Source organism: Aedes aegypti, chromosome 2 (assembly GCF_002204515.2).
Source record: "Aedes aegypti strain LVP_AGWG chromosome 2, AaegL5.0 Primary Assembly, whole genome shotgun sequence".
NCBI classification, from domain to species: domain Eukaryota; kingdom Metazoa; phylum Arthropoda; class Insecta; order Diptera; family Culicidae; genus Aedes; species Aedes aegypti.
Window position 1 is genome coordinate 276,882,114 of NC_035108.1, and position 26,048 is coordinate 276,908,161.

The 26,048-nt window shown below is 41.0% G+C and overlaps 1 protein-coding gene across 2 annotated transcripts in view; it reads right to left on the reverse strand.

Moving 5' to 3' along the window:
* Positions 1–6,708: 6,708 nt before the first annotated feature.
* Positions 6,709–26,048, reverse strand: part of LOC5572671 (GMP synthase [glutamine-hydrolyzing]) — a 45,712-nt gene continuing 26,372 nt past the window's right edge. For both annotated transcript variants that reach the window (XM_021845152.1, XM_021845151.1), the window contains exons 2-12: positions 18,261–18,374; positions 18,011–18,197; positions 17,833–17,950; positions 17,413–17,569; positions 17,203–17,346; positions 17,038–17,134; positions 16,422–16,981; positions 16,183–16,354; positions 15,886–16,115; positions 7,992–8,183; positions 6,709–7,920 (exon numbers count right to left, since the gene is read on the reverse strand). In XM_021845152.1, the coding sequence (XP_021700844.1) occupies positions 7,819–7,920; positions 7,992–8,183; positions 15,886–16,115; positions 16,183–16,354; positions 16,422–16,981; positions 17,038–17,134; positions 17,203–17,346; positions 17,413–17,569; positions 17,833–17,950; positions 18,011–18,197; positions 18,261–18,356 (2,055 nt within the window). In that variant the 5' untranslated portion in view covers positions 18,357–18,374 and the 3' untranslated portion in view covers positions 6,709–7,818. The remainder of the gene's footprint in view (positions 7,921–7,991; positions 8,184–15,885; positions 16,116–16,182; positions 16,355–16,421; positions 16,982–17,037; positions 17,135–17,202; positions 17,347–17,412; positions 17,570–17,832; positions 17,951–18,010; positions 18,198–18,260; positions 18,375–26,048) is intronic.

A 26,048-nucleotide genomic window follows, 5' to 3' on the forward strand; every position in this document is an offset into this window, starting at 1 on the left:
GCTGTATTAGGCAGTTGCTGAATGGGGGATGGATATCGCCATCATATCGGATCCATGCCGTGTATTCGCCGGCAATGGCAACTGGGTCGCGGATGGATCCGGAAAAATGGCGGCGATATGGACGACGGGTAAATACCCCGTCCAGGAGTTGGTGTCTACTACTTACGAGGGCTTCGTGATCGCCAAGGTAAACGGGGTCCTCTTCTGTAGCTGCAACGCGCCTCTGAGTTGGTCGATCGAGCGGTTCACGCAGATGCTGGACTGTATGACGACCGTGCTGATAGGGCGAAGGCCAGTAGTAATAGCGGGTGACTTCAATGCCTGGGCCGTGGAATGGGGAAGCCGTATCACGAACCAGCGGGGTCAAATCCTGCTAGAGGCACTGGCCGTGCTAGATGTCGATCTGGCTAATGTTGGTACCGAAAGCACCTTTAGCCGAAACGGAGCGGAGTCGATTATCGACGTTACTTTTTGTAGTCCTGGCCTAACGAGTAGTTCGAACTGGAGGGTAGACAATGCCTACACTAACAGCGACCACCTGGCGGATCGCTACAGTATCGACTACAACAACTGCAGGCAGCGAGTAGAGGAAGCGGCTAGGCCAAGGCCAAGCCCTCGTAGGTGGAAGACATTGTACTTCAATGACGAAGTATTTAGTTAGGCGCTCCGCCGTGAGCGTAACCTACTCGGCTTAAGCGGGGACGAGCTGGTAGCGGTGCTCTCGCATGCATGCGATGCGATCATGCCTAGGCAAGTCCACCCTAGGAATGGGAGACCACCGACGTACTGGTGGACTCAAACGATTGCGAACCTGCGCCGTGCCTGCCTACGGGCCAGAACAATCTCCAGAGATGCTGGAGGGGATCATCGAGGGGCTTTTTCCGCGCCATAACCCTAGCCCTTGGCCTCCTTTTGTAGGACAGCTGGGGATTGGGGCTGGCGATAAGGTGAGGGTAACCGATGAGGAACTTACAGGGATTGCAAAATCCCTCAGAATAGGTAAGGCACCAGGTCCGGACGGAGTTCCAAACATGGCCCTCAAAGTTGCAATTGCGGAGGCTTCCGGGATGTTCAGATCTGCCATGCAGAGATGCCTGGACGAGGGAGTTTTTCCAGATGTGTGGAAGCGGCAGAGCCTGGTACTATTGCCAAAGGCGGGAAAACCACCCGGTGACCCTATACGCCGACAATATGCTTGATTGACACGGCGGGGAAGGTGCTTGAGAAGATCATTCACAACAGACTATTGAGGTACACCGATGGTGTAAATGGTCTCTCAAGCAACCAGTTCGGCTTCCGGAAAGGGAGATCGACCGTAGATGCTATTTTGACGGGTAAAAAAACCGTTGAGATAGCACTCCAGCGTAAGAGGAGGGCGATTCGCTACTGTGCAGTAGTGACTCTGGATGTAAGGAACGCATTCAATAGTGCTAGTTGGGTGGCTATTGCTGATGCGCCCCTGCGTCTGGGGATACCTGAGTACCTGTATAAGATTCTCGGGAGTTACTTCCAGAATCGAATATTAGTCTACGACACAGAGGTGGGTCGAAAGGGCTTTCACATAACCTCAGGACTCCTTCAAGGTTCCATCCTGGGTCCGGTGTTATGGAATGTCATGTTGAGGTGTTGAGATTAAGATTCCCGGCGGGTGTGGTCATCGTTGGCTTTGCCGACGATATTATGCTGGAGGTCTACGGTGAATCGATCGAAGAAGTGGAATGCAGTCAATTCCACTCGATCGCAATTGTGGAGGAGTGGATGAGCTCCAGGAAACTGGAATTGGCTCATCACAAAACTGAGTCGGTTGTTGTCAACAACCGAAAGTCGGTGCAGCAAGCGGTGATCAGTGTAGGCGACTGCGCGATCACTTCGAAGCGCTCCGTCAAACACTTGGGGGTGATGATCGACGATAAGCTAACCTTCGGTAGCCACGTCGATTATGCCTGCAAGATAGCCTCCACAGCTATTGTGGCACTGTCCCGGATGATGTCCAATAGCTCTGCGGTGTACGCCAGTAAGCGTAAGCTTCTGGCCAGTGTCTCCTCGTCCATACTGAGGTATGGTGGCCCGGCTTGGGGCACGGCTTTAAGTACCGACAGCAACCGTAGTAAGTACTTATTAGGCTAATACGCCTGAGGGTTGCGAGTGCGTACCGTACCGTGTCACACGATGCACTCTGCGTCATCACCGATATGGTGCCTATTGGTATCCTTATCATGGAGGATATAGAGTGCTTCAAAAGGCGCGGCACAAGAGGCATACGCAGGACTGCCAGACTGGCCTCTATGGCAGCGTGCGTGGGACAGTTCCACCAAGGGAGTGTAGACTCACAGGTTGATTCCGAGAGTAGATATCTGGGTCAATAGGCGCCATGGGGAACTAACATTCTACCTGACACAGGTCCTTTCGGGCCATGGTTGCTTTAGACAGTATCTACACCGTTTCGGTCATGCGGGTTCTTTCGAATGTCCAGTTTGTGCAGGTTTAGAGGAAACGGCGGAACACGTTTTGTTCGTGTGCCCGCGTTTCCGCACAATGCGTGACCGCATGTTTGCCACATGTGGTGGGGACACGACTCCGGATAATCTGGTTTAGAGGATGTGTGAAGACGAGCTTGGCTGGAATGCCGTTTCATCGGCTATCACCCACATCGTCTTGGAATTACAAAGGAGTGGCTAGTGCAGACGCTAAGCAACAGGGGGTCTAAGGGATCGCAGTCGGCTACGCAGGTCATACCGGTGCCCTACGGTCGAAATCGACCCTTACAGCGATTAAGTGGCCGCGGGGAGAACATCTTGGTAGCGTTGCTGTCGTGGCGCCGGCCTACTGGGTTGGATACGAGCCTCTGCCGGGATGACGTCCATCTGGCTCATCATCCAGGAAGAGCCAATGGTCACGTTTCATACAAATTTGAACATTTTTCTATGTCTAGTGTTAAGTTACAGTCTGTGCAGCTAAATGGCTGAAGACGGTGTCCGTGTTTTTTTTAAAGACCACGAGGGGGAAGAGCAGGTCTGGAAGTCAAATTGCTAAGCTTTCCTAACTCTAGTCCAATATACTTTCTAGTAAAAGATCCGTTGTTCTTTAACTATTCTGAAAGAAATTCAAATATCCCACTCAGCAAAAGACCTCTGGCAAGGTTTGCCGACTGTATTGAGACACGACGCGAAAAATGTTCACTACGAAACAAACAACTCCACGCTTATGGTTGATATGCTTACATGGAGACGAGCAAACCGAGTTACTCAGAGTTGCTCAAAAACAGCTCGGGATCTAACTCAAGATCAGTAGGCTGTCCCACCCCTAGGTTCCAATTAGGCAGTAGACCTGTTAAATGGACTTATCCACGGTCTTCTTTTATTGTCGATTTTCTTTTTCTTTTCCGCTCTAAATGCGGGCCGTGTTTACATAAAATGACATCCGGACCAACATCCAGTGAAGGAATGAACTTTGAGTGGATGAATGCGCAGCGAAATCGTTCATTTTTTTGTAAACATGGCCCGCAGTAAAGGTTTTCTTCCCGCTGGAAGTTACAGCGTGACGTCATCGTAGATTGGTTCATAGAGGATGTGTCGCCTCTTTGCATTAGGGGAAGGGGTGGTAAAATGAACACCTTAAGGATATCATCTTGTTTCTGATAGAAAAACGAGGAGTTTGTAAAATTCTATCGCACATCATCAAAATTAGAGATGTTATCTATAGCAACGACACGAGTTCAGACTAAAATAGCTTAATTTTAACATATTTTTATCGCTAGCGAAAAACGGTGCAAATGTTCATTTTACCTGAATTATGTAGGTAAAATGAACTGCTGTTGGTGGTAAAATGAACATCGTGCAAAAAATCTGAGCAAAACAAATATTTCTGAAAATTTTTATTGCATTACCGAAAATATATCCATTAATGATTGTAACCCATTCAAAAATAATTTTAAAGGTATCAGATTGGACATCATAGCATAACGATATTCATCTCACTGAAAAATCTCAAGGCTTTCGAGCTAAAAGTTACGGCAGTTCTAATTTTCCAATGTGATTTTCTAAAATCTTAGTTTCGTTGATATTTTCACTTCAATTGGCCTTCATATCAACCCGAGCACTTCGATTTATGCTCTAAATCGTTCGTGCGTGATAAAAATTCATCGATTTTTTTTCTCGATAAAGGGCACGGTATTCATTTTATCACCCCTGTTAATTTTACCACCCCTTCCCCTAATCGTGTCTCTTTACTTCACTCTTGTTTCGGTCTCTCACGCGCCTCTTTAATGTCACTCCATGTTCTCTCATTTTCGCGCATCGGTCCGGTGGTTAGTGTGCTTTTCCTGTTGTCTTAATTAAAAAGCAAAGTTATAAAATGGCCGAAAACAAACGTCCATCGATTTGAAAGTTTTTTTGTGGAAATCGACGGCAAAGTGTGTTGATTGCAATGCCATGATTTCGCGAAGTGGTACCGGAAAAGCGGCTACGAATTCAAGTATGATCAATCACCTGAAGAAATATTCGGCTTCGCATCGTATTTACTGGGAGAAAGAAGCTGAGGGCAAAGTTTCGAAATCGGCGGCGGATTCATCTCAGCCTACAATCCAGGAATGCTTTGCTGGCAGCCAAATATGGGATTTGATTTCGTCCAAAGCAAAAGAAGTAATTAATTTCTTCTTTATTTGAACATTCTAAGTTTTAATTATGTAGGTTCCCAGCAGAAATACTACCAGGAATGGATACTACCAGGATGATCAAGAGCGCTCTACCTCAGTATGACGACGAAGACCGTGGTTACATTTCATTCACGAAGGACATTTGGTCTTCCCCAAACAATATATCTATGATTAGCTTGACCGCCCATTGGTTCGACGAAGCAGGAAGCAAAATGGAACACGCAATCTTGAACACTAGCGAATTCACTGGATCGCACACCGGAAAGAGAATCGGCCTCAAAATACATGAGATGCTAGGCAACTAGGCCATCTATACTACCCAAATGCATCTCGTCTTACGCGACAATGCAGCCGATATGATAAAAGGATTGGATGATGCCGAGTTAGCGAACGTTCTGCTTCCTGCATTCTCTTCAGTTCCTCATTCGCGACGGTATGGACTGTCATAAGGTTGTTAAAGACGCTATTGCAAAATCACGCAATATTGTAACGCACTCTAACCACTCACCGTTGGCATGTTCCAAATTAGCAGAAATACAGGGGAAATATGAATTGCCCAAACGAAAACTATTACAGGACGTACCAAAGGCCAGATATAACATATGATAAGTTTGTACGGTAAAAAATTTCGAAGAAATAACAAGAATCGTCAGCTCGGAGGATTTATGCATTTCGGAAATTATTCCATATTTCGCAACCCTTAAGCTTTACCTGGAGAAGCCAAACAGCGAACATAAGGGAATCGAACTCACAAAAGAAACCATGCTGAAGAGTTTGAACTCTAAGTTCAAGCATGTTTTTGACAATAATGTGTTCACTTTTGCTACAATGTTGGATCCTCGATTCAAATTGAACTTTATTCCGGAAGATCATCACACTACCTTAACTGATCAAACAATACCCGAAATACTCGATCAAACTGAAAATCAACCGACCCCAAATGAGAAGCGATATGAAGCGTAGAACCATGCAGATTCATCTAGTTTCTGGAAATGGTTCGAGGAAATTGGAGCAAAAAAACCGCGGACAAACAAGTACAAATTTCCAAAAGTCTTCAAACTTGCCAAGCGGTACCTTTCAGCTGCTGCAAGTACTGTTGTAAGCGAAAGCTTGTTTTCGTGATATTCGGCCGGCCGAATATTTGGTACATCTCTATAGTGCTAATCGGGTATATACTCTGTGGTTCTCACTCAACTGTCTATTACGTACGCTCGCCTCGAATGTGGTACGCCCCCTGAACTACCTCAAGGTATTACTTCAGGGGACTGTTGATGCCTCTACGCCTTTTCGTCTCCACTTGGTCTATATGCTCTGGCTGCGATTTGTCTCTGCAACGTTACTTACATTTTGGGGCCGGCCACACGTCTGGGCCACGTGAGACTGTTTATGATGAATGCTGCTGTGCTTGTTGGTTCTGTAAACTCCACTGCGCTCCACAGACTTCCGGTTCGCGCACCCCGACGATCCAAAGCCGGCGGTTCGTCGTCATCGATACTACTCGGTGTAGTTCGGTCCAGCAGTTCCTGTTGGAAATTGGATTCCGGTTCACGTTACATACTACTCAGAAAAGTCCCTGACGGTGAATCTATCCTACTCCGACGAAGATCTTCGGAATCGATGCTATCCGGGCAGATGCCGAGGTCGGTCCAGCGATTCCTATGGAGGGACGGTGCACGACGCCCGACGACCATTTGCCGGTGCTAATTCGCGGTCTATTCAACTAGTCCCCGACGGCAGACGTAGTCTACCCCGACCGTTAACTCGATGCTAATTGGATTGGTGCCAAGATCTTAAAAGGTAAAATTTCTTTCTAAACAGAATCAACACAACATAGCTACTGTAATTAGCATCTTGATTGATGTATTATTATTTCAATCGGGACTTCTCTTCCGTCACTAAACAAACGTGTACAAATACAGACTTTTCATTCCACTGCGCCAGTGTCATTATTTTCAGCATGTATCCTTGTTCCATGCATTGTGTATGCGAACGATTACGATTGTCCTGTGTGGACTCTGTGTTAAAACAAAAATTTGTCTTCTTGGATGGTGCAGTTTTCCAAATGGATAACGGATTATTGAAAAGAATAAAACTATCTAAATTTATGAACGTTATACGAAATGCAGAAAGTAATAGCATTTGAACCTTCGATGGATTGCTAGTGTAATCTTCGTATTGGTTCCAAAATAACACGGACATCAAAATGAATTGCTCACTACACTCACTCAGCTTTTCAATCGACAACAACTTGATTAGAAGGAAACAAGATGGAGACATCAACAGAAAGTTGATATATTTTACATTTGCATTTGAAAAATTGTTCTGGAACAAAAAAGCAGGATTTATGGGGTGCTTCATCATATAATTTTACAGCATTTCGCGTTTTTTAAGGTCAAGGATACCAATTACGTGCACTGATGAAGTGATCGGTCACATTTAAAATATAAATCCTATGTCACGATTCTACTACCAATGTTTTGCTAGGAAAAGATGAGTCGACAGTACTGCTGCAGGAAAAAATAAGATTTATATTCATATATATATAGGCAACTTGTAGCGTTCGTCATATGTGAATGAGTAAGTAGGTACTCTGTTAATGTTAAGTATTAGGGACATATTTTTAACATCTTAGTGAAGTTTTGATTTACATATTTCCAATTCAATCTCAGTAGGTGTGGTCTAATAGAAACGTAACACCTAATGGGCACTTGTTGGTCAATTCTTGCCAAGTTGTGCCGCAAATCAAAAGGGGGTAACGAACCCAAAAATATATTAAACCTTAATGCGTATCCTGCATTAATATTTTCTTGGCTTTTTATGACATCATTGTCCAACTGCATTTAGCTCATATACTCTTTACAATTCCCAGACAGACGTTTTATGGAAATTAAACGTCTCATTATTATCAGACCCAGTCAGATAAACGTTGAACGTTTTCCAATCCGACTAAACCGTACTACACTCGTAGAAAAATAACCTAACTCTTTCTATAAGATAATAACTCCGCTACAATAGCCGGCAGCGATGCATCTAGAGGTGAAGTTAGCAGCCAACAATGACCTTAACTAATACAGTTTGCTTTAGTGATGAGATGATCTTCATGAAGCTGATGATGTACACAAGGGGGCTGGCTGCAGTAAGCATCGTGTCGCTGTCCGGGGGAATCATTCCCACTCGGTTGTGCCCGGTGGTTTCGCAGTCAGATCCAGAAGGACCCGCGAAATACCGCTCAGGCTGCTGATTTCATCGACCATTTTCTGGAGAACCTGAAAATACAACAAATGCATAGGTAAGGGCAGGTAGATCGCAGCTTTTGTCCATAAGATAAGACACTTACGTGCAATGGTAATCGATCCGTACCGGGCACGGCCGGGACTCCAGTCATGAAATCGTTGGTGACGAAGGGTCTCAGCACGACCGATCGCTGACAGGATGGCGTCTTGGGGGCCGGATCCCGATCGAAATGCACTGGTATCAGGATGACGGGCATTTGCGAAATTTTTCGCATGCATTCGTTCTCCAGCAAAATCTGAAAATAGAGAGTAAAGTTGTTTGAATAAATAGCAATTACTATTTCGAGAGTGAATTGGTGATTTATTAACAAAAGATCGAAAGACAAAACGTTGAATGGGCAAATGGTCGAACATGATTTGCTTGGCGGAAAGTTTTGTTTCGTATAATTTATACAGGGGTAGCTGCGCAGTACCGTCAGCAACTAGACGAGAAGTTGGGAAGAATCAATGTTGCTGGAGATGTCGACAGCCTGTGGGACCCTATCCACGAAGCTGTGACAACAACGGCGCGGGAAGTGATCGGCACTGGTCAACGACGAAGACGGAACGACTGGTTCGATGAAGAGTGCCAGAGGGTGACAGACATAAAGAATGTCGCCAGAAGCCGTATGCTTGTGGCCGGTACCCGACAGAACAGAGAGCGGTACAGGGCAGCGAGAGCCGAAGAAAAGCGAATCCACCGCAGAAAAAAAAGGCAGCACGAAGAAAGTGTGGTAGCTGACGCACAAGAAAGCATGAACCGGAATGATATGCGGAGATTTTATGCAACGGTCAATGGTGTGGGGCACAATACCGTACCAGTGCCCGCCATGTGCAATGACCGAGAAGGGAATTTGCTGACCGATAAAACGGCGGTGGCTGCCAGGTGGAAGGAGCATATCAGCAATTGTTGAATGGTGAGAATGGAAATGTAGCGAGGAACAGGATGAACATAGATGATGACGATCAAGCTGTGGACCCACCGACCATAGGAGAGGTTAAAAAGGCTATCAGCAAGCTGAAGAACTGTAAGGCTGCTGGGAAGGACGAGATCCCGGTCGAGCTTCTCAAGCACGGAAGCGAGCAGCTTTACCAGTCGATCCACCGAGTACTTCTGAAGGTATGGGAGGACGAAGAATTGCCCACCGGCTGGTTGGATGGCCTCATCCGCCCTACCTACAAGAAAGGGCACAGACTGGAGTGTGCCAATTACAGAGGAATTACCCTGCTGAATTCGGCGTACAAAATTCTGTCGAGCATCCTGTTTAACAGACTGAGACCGCTCGAGGAGTCCTTCGTCGGCGAATACCAAGCTGGTTTTCGTGAGGGCCGTTCGACAACGGACCAGATGTTTAGCTTGCGAATGATCCTAGACAAATTCCGGGAGTATAACTTGCAGACTCACTATCTGTTTATTGATTTCAAGGCGGCGTACGACTCAGTGAAAAGAAATGAGCTTTGGCAGATAATGTCTGAAAATGGTTTTCCGGCGAAACTAATTAGGCTGATACGTGCTACGCTGGATGGTTCGAAATCAAGTGTTCGGATCGCAGACGAGGTGTCAACCTCGTTCGTGACGTTAGACGGATTGAAGCAGGGAGACGCACTTTCGAATTTACTGTTCAACATTGCACTTGAGGGTGCTATTAGGAGATCTGGCGTGCAAAGAAATGGCACTATTATCACAAGGTCGCACATGCTCCTTGGCTTTGCGGACGATATAGACCTGATTGGAATCGATCGCAGGTCAGTGGAAGAGGCCTTCATGCCTCTGAAGAGGGAGACAGCGAGGATAGGCCTGACCATCAATTTTGCCAAGACGAAGTACATGGTTGCAGGTAGAGATAGAGTCAGGCATGGTGGTGTAAGTGCTGAGGTAGTGTTTGATGGGGATGTGTTTGAAGTTGTTGAAGAATTTGTTTACCTTGGAACACTTGTGACATGTGACAACGACGTTTCCCGCGAAGTGAAAAGACGTGTTAGGTCCCGCAGCTTGCAAACCGAAACAAAATTCGCCCTGTATAAAACATTGATTCTTCCGGTGGCTCTCTACGGGCACGAAGCGTGGACGTTGAAAGAGTCAGACCGGAAAGCTCTCGGTGTTTTCGAGCGTAAAGTGCTGCGGACAATACTCGGTGGGAAACTCGAAAGTGGTGTGTGGCGCAGACGCATGAATCACGAGTTGTATCAAGTGTACAAAGATGCGAATATTATCAATCGTGTAAAATACGGCAGACTTCAGTGGGCTGGTCACTTAGTGCGAATGTCGGAAGAAAGAATTGCGAAAATAATATTCAGCAGGGAACCAGGTAGAGGTCGGCGGCTTCGGGGAAGACCACGAATACGCTGGCTGTACGCAGTGGAAGAGGATCTGGCGACCCTAAACGTTCGGGGCAACTGGAGAAGTTTCGCCCAAGACCGACGAAGATGGAGCTCTACAATACGCCCGACAATGGCGTGATGCTACGCTGTAGCCATCAAGATATCAAGGTAGGTAATTTATACAATAAAGGTGTCCATGAGATACGTGTCACAAAAGCATACCATTTTCTACAACAACCCCGCCCATCTGCCCTACGTCTCACTTTTTATATAAAACCTTAAAAAAACTTGTATGATTCGTCACATCTAGCAGAACACCTCCTTCCGCCTAATAACGTGACTTACTTAATGTATGACCCCATATATGGTTCTCGATATATTTCGAGGCCCATACTGCCGTTAGGGTTACATAGAACATGGAACAAGAAGCCGTAGTTCACGTGTTATAAGTAACGAAGATTCTCAAACGGCCATTTTTGGAATCGATAATTTTCGTTCTAGTTTTTGACCAATTTGTCCTTATTTTAGCAACTACCTTCCCTGTTCCAGCGTAACGTAGTTTTCAAAGCTTTCCCTTGTTTGATATCACGACGAAAATACATTAAACTAAACAATAATGCTTGACTATGGATTGAACTCAATCGCCGGTTTTATTTTCTACACTTTAACCAAAGACACATTAAAGACCTCCATGTCCCTTGCAGTTGCCCAACATTTTATGGCTCATAAGGTAATCTAGAATTCCGTGAAAAGTGTACTGCGATCTGTCAAACTTGGGTACCTTTTGCACTACCGAGGGACCAAATGCAGTACTACACTCAAAATAATCCAAACGTCATTGTTACGTGAAAACATACGTGATTTTTTTCCATCGCACTTTCCACGTAGCTCTTACGTTAATCATAGGTAGCCCAGAATGAACGCATGAACTTTTGAACTTCGTCCATTCCACCGTCGCTAAACGTAAGAGCTACGTGGATTTTCCGGTAGCCTTCACAAAACGTTTCAATAGGACCTAGATGGTTTTGCATTACATTTAATTGTAATAAAGACCAATCTTATTTCTAATAGGCTTTGGAAGAAAACTAATTCCCAATAGGAAAATGTAAACAAACTTAAAAGATTGTGATATTTTTATTGTCAATCTGAGCATTTTTAATCCTGTTTCCCCAATTTTGGGAGTTTGGTCTGTGTTGCTGTAGCCTTCGCGTGCTATAATTGATAAAGGTTATAAATCACGTATAAAATATAAAGTAATGCATGGATTCTTCGGTATTCAAAGCATATTTACCTTGAAATCAATCTTACACAGAGTTTAAAGCAGCAGCACTAGCAGCAGCTTCTGCAGTTTTTCAAAAATCAAGCGGGCGCCATCTTAGGATTTGAGCTCAACACCGAATGTACGTACACTATGCAGATGTCAAAATGAACTCAGGCACCTACGTGAATTCCACGTAAGCGCGATAGGTAACCTCTGTAAACATTACCGAGTCACTATTTGGTGGTTATGAATGATTTAGTGATCTTTATCTTAGTCAGGTGAAGTGAAGGTAAAATGAATTTGAAATGATCTACGTGATTTTTCACGTAGCAATGACGTTTGGATTTTTTTGAGTGTAGAAGTGGTACTCAATCTGACCATGAGTGGGACGGACCTCCTTTAACCCTCAAACACCCCCGGGACAGACCTTTTATTTTCAATCGACTGGTGCTCAGAAACTAATAAGTTTAACGAAATGTGGTTTTCACTATGATCGATGGGATGAATTAGACTTCCTGCGAGTGGGGTTTTCAAACCGGAAGTTCAGGTCTGGACATGTTTTTCAACCGGAAATAAGTGTTCCATAGTCACATTTTTTTACAACTTTAACAACGAAACAAATGTCAAACGAAAGGTTTTAGCTATTTTTAGACATTATGTATCGGACCAAGGCAAGAATACATCATTTGGTTTATTTTCTTGCATGGGACAAAAGGCGGAACCTGGATCCGGAAGTACTTTACGGGTTGGTGCCGCGGTCAAGAAAAACATGTAAATTTGTCCCAAAGCGACAATGCGGCTACATGAACGTCATGAAATCATCTCAGAAAACCAATGCACGACATCAACTCTTAATATTGTCAATTTTACCATATGGCCAAGGCTGGGTTGTAGGGTCACTTCCGGTGAACCGGGGGACAAACATGGATGAACTCAAAACTAAGCATGCGACTGCTCGAACTTCATGAAATAGTCTAAGCGTTGCTGTATGAATATGATTCTTGCCTATATGGACACTTCGGCCAGATTGCCAAACATTGACGGGATTCTGAGGTCACTTCCGGCTCAAAACTTCATGAAAGAACCTCAGTATTGCTGTAGAACCATGCTGCTTGCCTGTATGGACACTTTGGCCAGATGACCAGACAATGACCGGATTCCGAGGTCACTTCCGGTGAGTCAGGAAGGAACAAACATAGATAATTGAAAAATAGGCATATGACCATCATTCATTAGAAAATAATCTCAGCTTTGCTGTAAGAACATGCTTTTTTACGTATTGATGCTTCGGTCAGATTAACAGACAACCACCGGTTGCTGAAGTCACTTCCGGTGATTCAGGGAACAAACATGAATAATAGGTAAAACTAGAAATGCAACTACTCAAACTTCATGAAACAACCTCAGTGTTGCTGTATGAACATGCTTTTTACATACTTCGCCCATATAACTAGACAATAACCAGATTCTGAGTTAATTTCCGGTGAACCAAGAGACAAGTAAAACTGGACATGTGACTACTCAAACTTCATGAATTATCCTCATCGTTTCTGTAAGAACATGTTTTTTTCATGTATCAACACTGCAGCCAAATGTCCGGGTTTTGAGATCCGTTCTGCTGAATCAGGAAACAAATATGAAAAAAGAAATCTATTCTCTTTTATCAAAGAATGTGTACAAAATTGTGTGTGTATTTCACAATTGCAAACAGCTCCTCTATTCATGTCAGTCACCGGAAGTGACCTCAAAATCCGCTCATATTCTGATTATCTGGCCGAAGTATCGATTGATGCAAGAAGTATGTTCTTACCACAACGTTGAGGTTATTTCATGAAGTTTCAAAAGTCGCATTTCTAGTTTTACCTATTATTCATGTATGTTCCCTGAATCACCGGAAGTGACCTCAGAACCCGGCCATTGTCTGTTCATGAGGCCGAAGTATACAAGTATATGATACAAACAAAAGCACGTTCTTATAACAACGCTGATGTTATTCCTTGCAATTTGAGCGGTCACATGCCTAGTTTTGCCAATTATAAATGTTTGTTTCTCATTCACCGGAAGTGACCTCAAAATCCGGTCATTGTCTGATCATCTGACCGAAGTGTCCATATAGGCAAGAAGCATGTTCTTACAGCTAAGCTGAGGCTATTTCATGAAGTTTGAGCAGTCGCTTGCCTAGTTTTGAGCTACAACCCAGCCTTGGCCATATGGTACAATTGACAATATTGAGAGTTGATGTCTTGCATTGGCTTCATGAGTTGATTTCATGACATTCATATGTTGCTTCAGGTAAAATTTATATGTGTTCCTTGACCTCGGCTCCTACCCGTAAAGTGCTTACGGAACCAGGTTTCGGCTTTAAATAGTGTATTATTGCCTTGATCCGTTACATAATGTCTAAAAATAGCTAAAACTTATCGTTAAACATTGGTTTCGTTGTTAAAGTTATAAAATATGTGACTAGGGAACACTTATATCCGGTTGAAAAACATGTCCAGACCCAGAGGCGTCGCATCCACATGTGCAACATGTGCACTACACAGGTAGCAACTCGTTCATCCTACCCACATACAATTTGTACTATTTTTGAAGTACGATTCTATAATTCTCTAAATAAAATTAACCTCATTTCAATTATATCTATTACTGACAGCAACGCAATTTTCACATATCAAAATATTAGTTGTTAATTTTTGCTATGCAAATTAAATGAAAAATATGTTTGGTGCGGCGCGAGATCTGTGACCTAATCTTCTCCACGCGCTCAGCGCCATGCATGCTACGCAACACTTTGTTCCAAACTACACGTTGCTGCTGTGACGATGGAACCCAACGTGTGCACTCTCATCGGGAAACACGCTGCCTTGTATTGTACACGCAATTCTGAATATGTGTTAGAATGCTTTTTGAACTACAGATGCCAGTGTGTAAGTAGCCAAAGCGTCAACGCTGGCCGGTGCACAGTCTTGATACACCATACATCAGTGCGAGCGTGCGGATGGGGAGACAAGAGAGAAATCAATCCACGAGAGAGATCCATTTTGTTTGCTGCCTTCGCGCTTTCAGCATCACCACGCTTGTGGTGTAAAGCACTGGCGCGATTTTTCAGACGAATGACGGTAAGAAGTTTATATAAGTTTGGAACTCAGTACTCGCGCTGTTTTTTTGTACAATACTGGTTAAAAACCACGCTTTCAACATACAGTATTAGCGCGGTGGTACATGCGATGGTCAATCAGAAAACAACCAGAAAATTTATTCAAAAGCGGTGGCGCCCTCCGTCCCGTTATCGCCAGCATTTTCATGCATGTGGTGTGGTTTAAAAGCGAGCATTTTTCATAATACGTGCACTAAGTACATGATGCGACCGATCTTGTATTCATTCTATGAAAGGATATGTGGGCTATGATCCCAACCCTGTATTGCAATATTAGCTAGAATACAGTGATTCATAAATCGAAACTGATTACTCGTAAAATTCGAATTATTTTCCTATAACAATTTGCTAATAATAATAACTAATCGTTAAAATTGAAAAAGTGTTGGTTTAATTGATAATTCAAGCCGATAAACAACCCGATTAGCATCTAAAATGTTTGGACTCAACTGATGGGCTAGATAAAAATTCTATTTGAAAACGAAGGTTAGTTAAGACTGATTATTTCCTTACAACAAAAGGTTTGAATTCAAAGTTATCCTTATGATGAAAAAAAAAATAACACTAAATTGGAAGTGCACAGGTTGATAATAAGACCACGCGACGCCTCTGTCCAGACCTAAACTTCCGGTTTGAAAACCCCACTCGCAGGAAGTCTAACTCATCCCATCGATCATAGTGAAAACCACATTTCGTTAAACTTAATAGTTTCTGAGCATCAGTCGATTGAAAATAAAAGGTCCCGGGGCTTTGAGGGTTAACGTAAGCTGACCTTGAATGAAACTGATGGATGAATTGAAGCGTAGGGAAACGATTTGTTTGTGTCCGTCTCTGGGTCTAGAAAATTCTAAGAACTGTGATAGATCAACTGTGAAAGAGATCAACTGTGATAGATTAAGAGTGGAGGATAGAAGCAAGTGAAAGATACAACTACAAAATAAGAGGAAAGGGACGGGCCTCGGATTGAACCCACGGCCGTCTGCTTATTAAGCAGAAGTGGTAGCCATTAGACCACCAACCCAGTCAAATAAATTGATAATTGAGAGGCGATAAACCTAAAATTATGCCCTATTGATCGTGAGATAACCGTGATATTGCAATTCAAGGTAAAATAATTGCATCGTGTTACGAGGTAAATTAAGGGTTATGAATGGAATGTAAGCACCTAAATGTAGAAAATAACACAACATATAATGCGCATTGTTGTAATACATACCCTGTTAACGATGCTGTCCGCTTGTCTGATCTGCGATATCACATTCTGCGTCAAGAGGGTGTGGGTTATATCCTGTACCGGATACTTTACTGCGTCTCCAAAGATGTAGCATACTCGGTTAACGTTATGCAAGATTCGGGGAATCAGTTTGGCCAAGAACATCATGTCCTGCCAGTTTGGTTGATCTTTGCTGCTGAGACCGACCGCGTAGTTGTAAGACCGCTTGTCACCTGTCAGACGATTCATTATCGGGTTATTGCTCATACCTGAGAAGAATTACAAGAAAAACAACAGTACCTTGCACTCCCACGCTCCGGACTGGCAGTAGAGTGGCATTGAGCTTTATACTGCTGGAAATACGACAAAGCTCCTCCTGTTCTTCCTTGGACGTTGTTCCAGAAACGCGGTTCAGCAAAGCGTGGTTTTGCTCCAGTTTCTTTTTGTAATCGACGATAACTTTGACAATGACCTATAATGGACAAGAACATGATCAGTTTTGATAGTATTTGCTATGATGTTTAGACTTGACAAATTACCTGTGTTTCTGAATAATCTTTCATGTAAGGTTCTTCGGCGCACAGCACACGTATTGCCAAACCCGGTCCGGGGAATGGGTGTCGTTCAACGACATGAGCCGGTAGTCCCAGTTCATACCCAAGCTGCCGAACTTCGTCCTTGTGGAAGTCTTGCAGGGGTTCAATCACACGTCCCGTTTCTCGCAGCTGTCTAATCAATTCCGTATCGTTGTGATGGGTTTTGATCGTGTCGGCCTTCGTACTGACCAGCGTAGAGGCCGATTCGATGAGATCTGGCCGGAGAGTTCCCTGCGCCAGGAACACTTCATCGGCATTCAGGTTCAGATCCTTGATGATCTCGTTCGATACCTTGACGAACACGTCGCCGATGATCTTACGCTTGTCTTCCGGGCTGGTCGTCTGACAGAGCATAGGCGTATCCTGATTGTAGAGCGATCCGGGCACCTTGATCGTGGTGGTTCCTCGGGTGAATTGATACAACGCATCCTTCATCATCAGATCAACACCCAATTCGCGGAGGGACTTTTCCACCGTAGCGCTTTCGTTCTTACGCATAAAACCTGTTGATACGTAATTTTTAGTAAGGCTCCAAAGATCAAAACCGCTTTTAACCTACCATTATCGATATGGACAGCAATAACTTGTTCCGGCTTTAAGGCAGTTCGAAGAAGGGCTGCGCAAACCGTGGAATCAACGCCGCCACTAACTAACAACTGGAAGTGTGGGAAATCTCATTGAATTACAAGTCGATTGAAGCGTTAAGGATCATTGCCATACATACCAAAACTTTACTGTTTCCAACACGCTCCCTAATGTAGTTGATGCACTCTTCCTCTCGGTTGTGGATGGTGAAGCTTGGCGTGAAACCGCAAACCTCGAACAAGAAGTTCGAAAGCATCTGCTTACCATTGGCCGTTAGATCCACCTGCGACACAAATTGTATTTTCAGGATCAAAGATTACAGCTCATTTTATCGTTTCTAATGTATTACCTCTGGATGGAACTGCACGCCATAGAATCGCAACTGTTCATTGTAGATAGCGGCTACAATTCTGTTTGAGGAATACGCACAAACCTTCAGCTTGTTGCCAATTCGGTCCAGACTGTCCCCATGCGTCAGCAAAACCGACTGCACTTGTGTAAGGCCTCTGTGGAACAGTTTTAAAAAGAAGTCCCAATTAATCTCAGAACATTATGAAATCTGTCTGAGATATAAGTCGCTAATTGAAATAATGTGATACAACGTGTAGCTTCCAAACCAACACTGACAGAATTGGAAGATGTTCCCAGTATCTGAAAATTTACTCTAGGAGGATTGTATCAAAGAGTACTGTTAACTTAAATAGTAATCCTTTTCTTATTCCTCCTGGTACTCGGTAAGTTGGATTCTAAATTGTTTAAGCGCACTTACTTGAATAGGGGACAGGTGGCTTCCACTTCGATATTGTGTTCTCCATCTTCGCGGATATCCTTCTTGTGGACCGTACCCCCGAACTCCTTGTTCATAATTTGCATTCCATAGCAAATACCTTGAAATGTATTTGAAACTGTTAGTTATACGTTTTATAACTCAGATGTGCGGTGCTCACCTAAAATGGGCAATCCTATTTTGAAAATGTCCGGATCGTAATGTGGCGCATCTTCGGCGTACACGGAGTTTGGCCCTCCGGAAATGATGATCGCCTGGAAGCCTTGCTCCTTCAGCTTGTGAGCAGGCGTGTCTAGTGGCAAAATTTCCGATTTCACTTTCAGCTCACGCACCTTTCTGTCGATGACCTGGAGAGGAAATGATATTGATTATACTGTTAAGAAATGTCTGTAGCATGTTGGTGTCCTTACCTTTCCATACTGTGCCCCAGCATCGAGGATTACCAGTCGTTCGTTGTGCACTGCTCCATTCTCGGTTGCTCCAACAGACTTGTTCAGCGTATTCATTTCTTGATCGTTACAGCACTGGAAAGAAAATGCGGTCGGTCAGATTATAACGTGTGAGATTGTTCGAACTGATAGTGGTTGCATAGCAGGGATAATTTGATCGGTTACTATCAGCTAATTCTGGATGATAATCATACGAGGAAGTAAGAAAGTATTGATGATCCGAGCAGAAAGGAATAGCAAAATGGAAACAACTCACACTTACTTATTTTATAGCTGATCTACAACTTCAAATTATACCATCAAATCGAAAGCTTCTGATACATTGACCGCTCGTAATACTCTACGAAAAATTTAAAATCACAACAGCAACTTAAGCTCACCGTTGCAATTTTACAATAATGAAAACGAGTGTTGCAATACTCGGTGCAGCGGGCGGGTAGTGTGGTTGGATACTTTTGACTATCATTTCTGCTCGGGTTACGAACGTGTTTAATACCTGCATAACAAAACTAATGAAATTTTAACACTTCACTTTGCAAAAAGAAAAAAAAATACATAAAAATCGCTAGTAATGCGAGCAAATATCATAAAACTGTAATTTGTTTCTTATCAGTGTCGAGTGCTCGGCACTGAAGAAGTCTGTCAGTCGCAGATGAGCAACATATTATAGTTTATTGGTATTTGATCGCCTTACTAGTGAGTTACAAGTAAAGTTCAATTTTTAATTGGGATTTATCGCTAATCATGAGCAATACTCATCATTATCTAGTGTATCATCTGCAACCATTACAACCGAAAGAGTTAATTTTGAAAAAAAACCTTTAGTTCTAAATACTAGCTATAAACTTAACAAAACCATCACATATTTATGCTAACTGAAGTTAATATCAACTTCCTTTTCAAAGCGATTGTCGACTAAGATCTGGTAATAAGAAATGCTCATTGTATTTCATTCTTCGAATCAGCGCAGTGTGATGCTTAACATCAAGGCTAAGTAGCCCGTCATTCGTTTTGGCAGCCATGTTGACATTTCAGCTTGCAATTTCAAAGTGATAAAACTCAATCCTCATAGTTGATATTGGTACAGAAAAGTATAATTATATGCGTTTACATGCTGAAAGTATGCTGATACTTTTTCAGCTACGTCTTTGCACTACCAACTGATTATCATCAATTCGACATTGCGATATGGCTTAGCAACAATCAGCACGGCAGAGCATTTAATGCTAATTGAACATATAGCTCCTAGTAGTGCTACCCAGTGAATAAATTGTCACCCAACTCGCAGCAACTAAGACATTGTCATCTCCTATTCTTGTTGCAACAATTGTGTTCCGCAACATCAGTTTATCATCACTTGAACAGAATATGACAAAGATCAATCACCACGCGCGCAGCGATTTTCTGGGTTTCGCATTGGAATTTTCGAGAACTTTCTCTGTGTTGTTCATTGGCACACTATCTAACAGCATGCATAAAACAAATTTGGTTTTGTGCTTAAAATAAATGATTAATCGCGAGTTGAAAAGGTGGCAACAATGTTGTGCCCTGTGATTGTCATGACAATTTTGCTTCTGATTGTATCCCAATCCGCAAAAGTATGGATAAACGGGTTGTGAGCGACTTGCTTTGTTGTTTGTTTTTCGTCTCCTTTGATGACAATTTGATTCACTGGTGCTACCTAATAGCAGGTTTTGGCGAAATATCGGACTGCTCCAATGCTGCCATTTCAGAAACGCTGAATTTTACTGTCAAAAACCATAGCGCTTGCTTGTAAAACATTTATCACCCTCTTTCACCTCCCGTCTTTGCCTGGATAGATACACTCAAAATAATCCAAACGTCATTGCTACGTGAAAAATCACGTAGATCATTCTAAATTCATTTGGCTCACCTTCACTTGACTAAGGTAATAATTAGGGTAACGTATATAACTTGGACATGCATATAATTTGGACAGGCTAGTCGTTCTATACCCATTTCCAATGAGATGGTGAGGAATATATGTACGGGAAATCATGTATTGCATTAATAATTCACTATGCTGTTTATTAAAGATGACCTTTTTCATAACAATCACAAATTGGCTTCAAAAATATCAAAATTGTAAATTGTATCAACAGAACATCTGTGAAACCTACGAATGCAAGAGGATGTGCATTTCAAGAACATACATTTAATGCAATAATAGCACTTAGAGTTGGCATTCATAAAAAGTTCAAAAGTAGCAACATGATAAAATATGTCTAAAATTTATGCTTAGTTCATCTAAAATCTTAACATGAGTATATAAGGCATACATCACATGATGTCCAAAATAGATTATGGTTTTAGTTCTGTTGATATAATTTAGCCATCTGATGAAACACACTGGAATGTCGCATACATGCATACTTGCAGGCGTTTTTCGTGGATCTGATGATATTTGCTTGCATTAAATGAAATTATTGATTATCACTAAAATACACATCCGTTAAGCGAAAAAATGCATAAGTCACATGTGAACTCTTAAAATTTTATGATATGATCGTCTTTTTAAGAAATCATTGAATGGATATTGAGATAACGTCCCTGTCCAAATTATATTCACGTGAGGGTGTCCAAAATGTATATTTGGTGTCCGAAATGTATAACAGACAGGCCGCCAAAAAATGCTATTTTGGTAGCTAATACTACAGTTTGTAAGCTTTTGCTCCCTAGAAACTCAAAGTACAATGGGACATTAAGCATATAAGTAACATTAGGTAATAAAATATTATTATCTAATGCAGTTAATCAATCGCCGTTCGCAGACATATCCTTAGCCTGTCCAAAATACATAATTTACCCTACTAGAGCATATATAAACACCAAATGGAGTCCCGGTGATTGTTACTGTGGCTACCAGTCGATCTTACGTGAAAATCACGTAGGCACTTAAATTCATGTTTACATCGTGTTCATTCTCTGTTCAAATTTGAAGTGTGAAGGCAAGTGTGTGCTACCTATTTGGTAAACGAAAATGGTTGGAGTAAAATCTATAAAAATCGTAATAATAAACCAAAATGAGGTACTAGTAGTGCTTTCTAAAGTGTAGTAGGGGAATAGCTGACATTTTCGCTCCCAAAGTTATTTTTTCTCTAAATATACAATGATAACATGTTTTTGGCGTGTCAAGTACTGTTTTACTTATCTACGTGAAGATTTTAGTGTTATTTAGTGCTGATATAGTATAATATTATACATACTTAGGGTGCCAATGGAATGTATGGGAAAAATTTTGTCATCGAATTTCAAAAAATGGTTTTTGTCTCCTCGAAAAAAGTCCCCATGCAAAATTTGAGCTCAATCGGACTTCATTAAGTGGACCCCCAAAGCGGTCAAAGTTTGGCTTTTTTGACCCATGAAAAATCATGAAATTTCCGAAATCGAATTTGCAGAAATGCATGAAACGTCGAGATCTGGTGTTATTTGAATTTTTTTTTTTAAATCGACCTTTTGGGACTTAGTAAATTTTTGAGTTGGGGGAGTGAATTGAATTTGAAATGAACGATTTGAATTCAATTGCTGAGAAATTCAAGGCAATAGTATTGAAACACTGGCCACTGAAAGCATATTATATAGATATTTCATTAGGGTGGTTCATTTACTTTCCATTAGGGTGGTCCTTTTTGTTAAAAAATAAAAAAAATAAAAATAGAATTTTAATTGAATATTGAAGACAATAGTATTGGAACATCTCTCACATTATCGTAAGCCATTTTCTACATTTAATATGTGGTATTTTATTAGGGTGGTTTACTTATTTTCCATTACGGTGGGTCTTTCTGTCGAAAAATCATAATTTGAATGGGATATTAAAAACAATAGTATTTTATCACCTCTTTCATCATCGTAGTCCATTCCATTACGGTGGTCCTTCAAAAAAAAAAAAAAATTGAGAATTTGAATGGAATAATAAATTCAAGAGTAATTAAACATCTCTTATGTCATCGTAGGCCACTGTTAACATATAATAAGTGATATTTCATTGGGGCTATTGTCCTCAGTTTTGCATAAGGGTGATCATTTAATTTGTAAATTAAAAAAAAAATCTCAACAGATCTAACAAATCAAATTTGTTTGTATAGTTTTGAATCATGATTCTTCATTGGCATGCAACTCTTGGTTAAGATATTTTCATTAAGGTTTTCTTTTGAATAGTTAAAATAAAACGTTCCAATAACAATAATCAGTGAATTCAGTGAAACACAACTCTAACTGCCATAATCAAAATACAGATAAAAAAGGAATGAAATAATTTTTGACGTATTCAAATTATGACAATAGCTTGATGGGCGACGATGAAGGGCAACAAAAGTGTTTAGTTTATATTTTCAAAAGAGATTCTCAGCTCTGGGCTCCTTCACTCCCGAAACAAAAGTACGTTGCCTTCTGCTTGCTATAGTACACGCTATTCGGTTGTGACAACGTTGGCAATTCCAGTTTTAACAATCAGTTCTCGTTTATTCTTCAAAGATGTGACAAAGTTCCTTATAGAAATTTCGTCGGAATTTCATATGGATTTTTTCGTTGGAGTTTTCAACGGAATTTTCTTTGGAGTTTCATTTGGAATTTTAATCGGAATTTCCTTCGAAAGTCCTTTTAAAATGTTTTATTGGACTTTTCTTTGAAATGTTCTACGGAATTTTCATCAAAATTGGAAATTTATCCTGTGGAATTTTCTTCGGTATCTTTAGAAGTGCCCTTTTGAATTTTCTGTGGTATTTCCTTCGAAATTTCCTATGAAGTGTCCTTCGGAATTTCATTCTGAACTTTTCATTGGAATTTTCTTCGAAATTTACTTCGGAGTTTCTTTTTGAGTTTCCTTCGAAATTTGCTTTGGAATTTCCTTCCGAATTTCTTCTAGAGTTTGTTTCGGAATTTCCTGTGTAATTATCTTTGGAGCTTCCTTCAGAATTTTATTCGAAATATTATTTGGAATTTCTTTCGAAGCATTGGAATTAACTTTGGAATTTCCTTCGAAATTTTCCTTGGAGCTTTCTTCGGAATTTCATTTGGGATTTCTTTAGGACCTTTGAAATTTAGTGCGGAATATTCTTAGAAATTTCCTTTACAATTTTCTTTGGAATTTCTTGAGAATTTCCTCACAAATTTGCTTTGGATATTCCATAGAAAATTCCTGAGAAATTTTCTACGAAATTTCCTTTTAACTTCCTTTTTTCATTGCAATTTGCTTTGGAATTTTCTTTGGAATTTTCTTAGAAATTCCCTTTTGAATATGCTTTGGATATTTGTCAGAATTGTCGTCGGAATGTCCTTTGGAATGTGCTTCAGAATTTCTTTTAGAATTTTATTCAGTTTTTTTTTTTTTAATTTTTTTCTTTCGGGATTTCCCTTATATTTTGAAAGTTTCCATCGAAGTTTCCTTTGGAATTTCTTTTGGAGCTGTGATTTTTTCTTCGAAATTTCCTTAGAAATTCCTTTTTAAATTTCATTCGGAATTTGCTTTAAATTTTTATATGGAATTTCCTATGGAGTTTTTGGAATTCACTTTGGAATTTTCCACGGAATTTTCTTCGGAATTTCCTTTGGATTTTTTTCGGAATTTCCTTTGGAATTTTCTACGCAATTTTCATCAGAATTTCCTCTGAAATTTGCTTTGGAAATTCCGTTGGATTTTTTTTTAGTTTCCTTCGGAATTAACTTTGGAATTTCCGTCGAAATTACCTTAGGAGTATTCTTTGAAATTCCTTTGCAGTTTTCGTTGAGGTTACTTATCAAATTTTCTTCAGAATTTCCTTTGGAATTCCTTTATTACTTCCTTCAAAATTCTCTTTGAAATTTCTTTCGAAATTTCGTTTGAAGTTTACTTCCAAATTTGTTATAGAGTTTCCTCGGAATTTCCTTTGGAATTTCCTATGGAGAATTCGGAATTTTATTTAGAAGTTTTGATTGGAATTTTTTACGGAATTTTCCTTTGGACTGTTTTACGTAATTTTCATCAGAATTTCCGTTGAATTTTCTCGGAATTTACTTTGGAATTTCCTTCGAATTGTATTTTCGGAATTTTCTTAGGAGTATCCTTTAAAATTCCTTTGAATTTTTCGGAACTTCATATCTCATTTACTTCAGAATTTCCTTTAGAATTTCTTCATGAATTTCTTTCAGTAAGTTGCTTCAGGAAGTTATTTTGGATTTCTTTGGAATTACTTTCGGAATTTCCTTCTTAAGTTCTTCAAAATTTTCTTCGGCGTTTCCTTTGGAATGTCTTTCGGAATTTCTTCTGGAATTGCCTTCGGAATTTCCTTTGGAATTCGCTTCGGAAGTTCCTTTGAAATTTCTTATGGAATTTCCTTTGCAATTTCTTTTAGAGCTGGCTTCGGAATTTCATTTGGAATTTTCTGCGCAATTTTCGTCCGAGTTTTCTTTGGAATTTGCTTCGGAACATCCTTCAAAAATCCATTCGGATTTATTTTTACGGAATTTCTTTTTGAATTTGCTTTGGAATTTCTTTCGGGATTTGCTTTGGAATTTCGTTTGGAATTTCTTTTGGGGCTAACTTCGGGATTTGATTTGGAATTTTCTACGTTATTTTCGTCGTAATTTACTTTGCAATTTGCTTCGGAATTTCTTCTGGAGTTTCCTTCGGAATTCCTTTTGGAGCTTCATGCTAAATTTGATTCGGAATTTCATTTGGAATTTCGGAATTTTCTCTGGAATTTCCTTAGGAATTTTCTCTGGAATTTCCTTCGGAATATCCTCTGGAATTTCCTTCGGAATATCCTCTGGAATTTCCTTCGGAATATCCTCTGGAATTTCCTTCGGAATATCCTCTGGAATTTCCTTCGGAATTTCCTCTGGAATTTCCTTCGGAATTTTCTCTGGAATTTCATTCGGAATTTCCTTTGGAATTTCCTTCCGTATTTCCCCTAGAATTTTCTTCGAAATTATCTCTGGAATTTCCTTTGGAATTTCCTCTGGAATTTCTTTCGGGATTTTCTCTGGAATTTCCTTCCGAAATTTCTCTGGAATTTCCTCTGGAATTTCTTTCGGGATTTTCTCTGGAATTTCCTTCCGAATTTTCTCTGGAATTTCCTTCAGAATTTTCTCTAGAATTTCCTTCGGAATTACCTCTGGAATTTCCTTCGGAATTTCGGAATAAATTGGAAAGGTCACTGAGGCTCAATGCTTGATCTCTGAGATGAGTGCATCTGAAATCACGAAGTAGCAAGAGGATTTTGTATGAGACGAGGACTCCGAACTGGTTCAGCTTAGTGAAGTGTTGCATTCCGAATGAAAATCACGCAAAACTTTTCAAAAGGACCTTTCTAACAATGAGAGGCTTTCTAGAAAACTCTTTTGTTGTTATAACTAAGTTACTTTTACATTTCTCGTCGAACATTACGCAAATATTATGTAGTAGTCCACACCATAATCTTTCGGTCTGTAGATATCAAGGTTGAAATTTTTACAATGACACCATAATTAAGGAAAGTGGACGAGACTTTTTCGAGAAATCATGGTTTCAAACTGTACGAAAAATGATGCACCCTAATGAAAAATGAGAGAAACTCCCTAATGAAATATGTTAACAGTGTCCTAAGATGATGTCGCATATCAAATGGAACTAGAGGCTCGATATCGACTCATGGAACCATACTAAAAACATAATTTCATGGTTACTATGATGGTCCCTAGAAGCAACTTTCCAAAGAATTGCTGTTCCATGACTCGATATTTCCATGAGTCGATGGTCCCTTCAATATC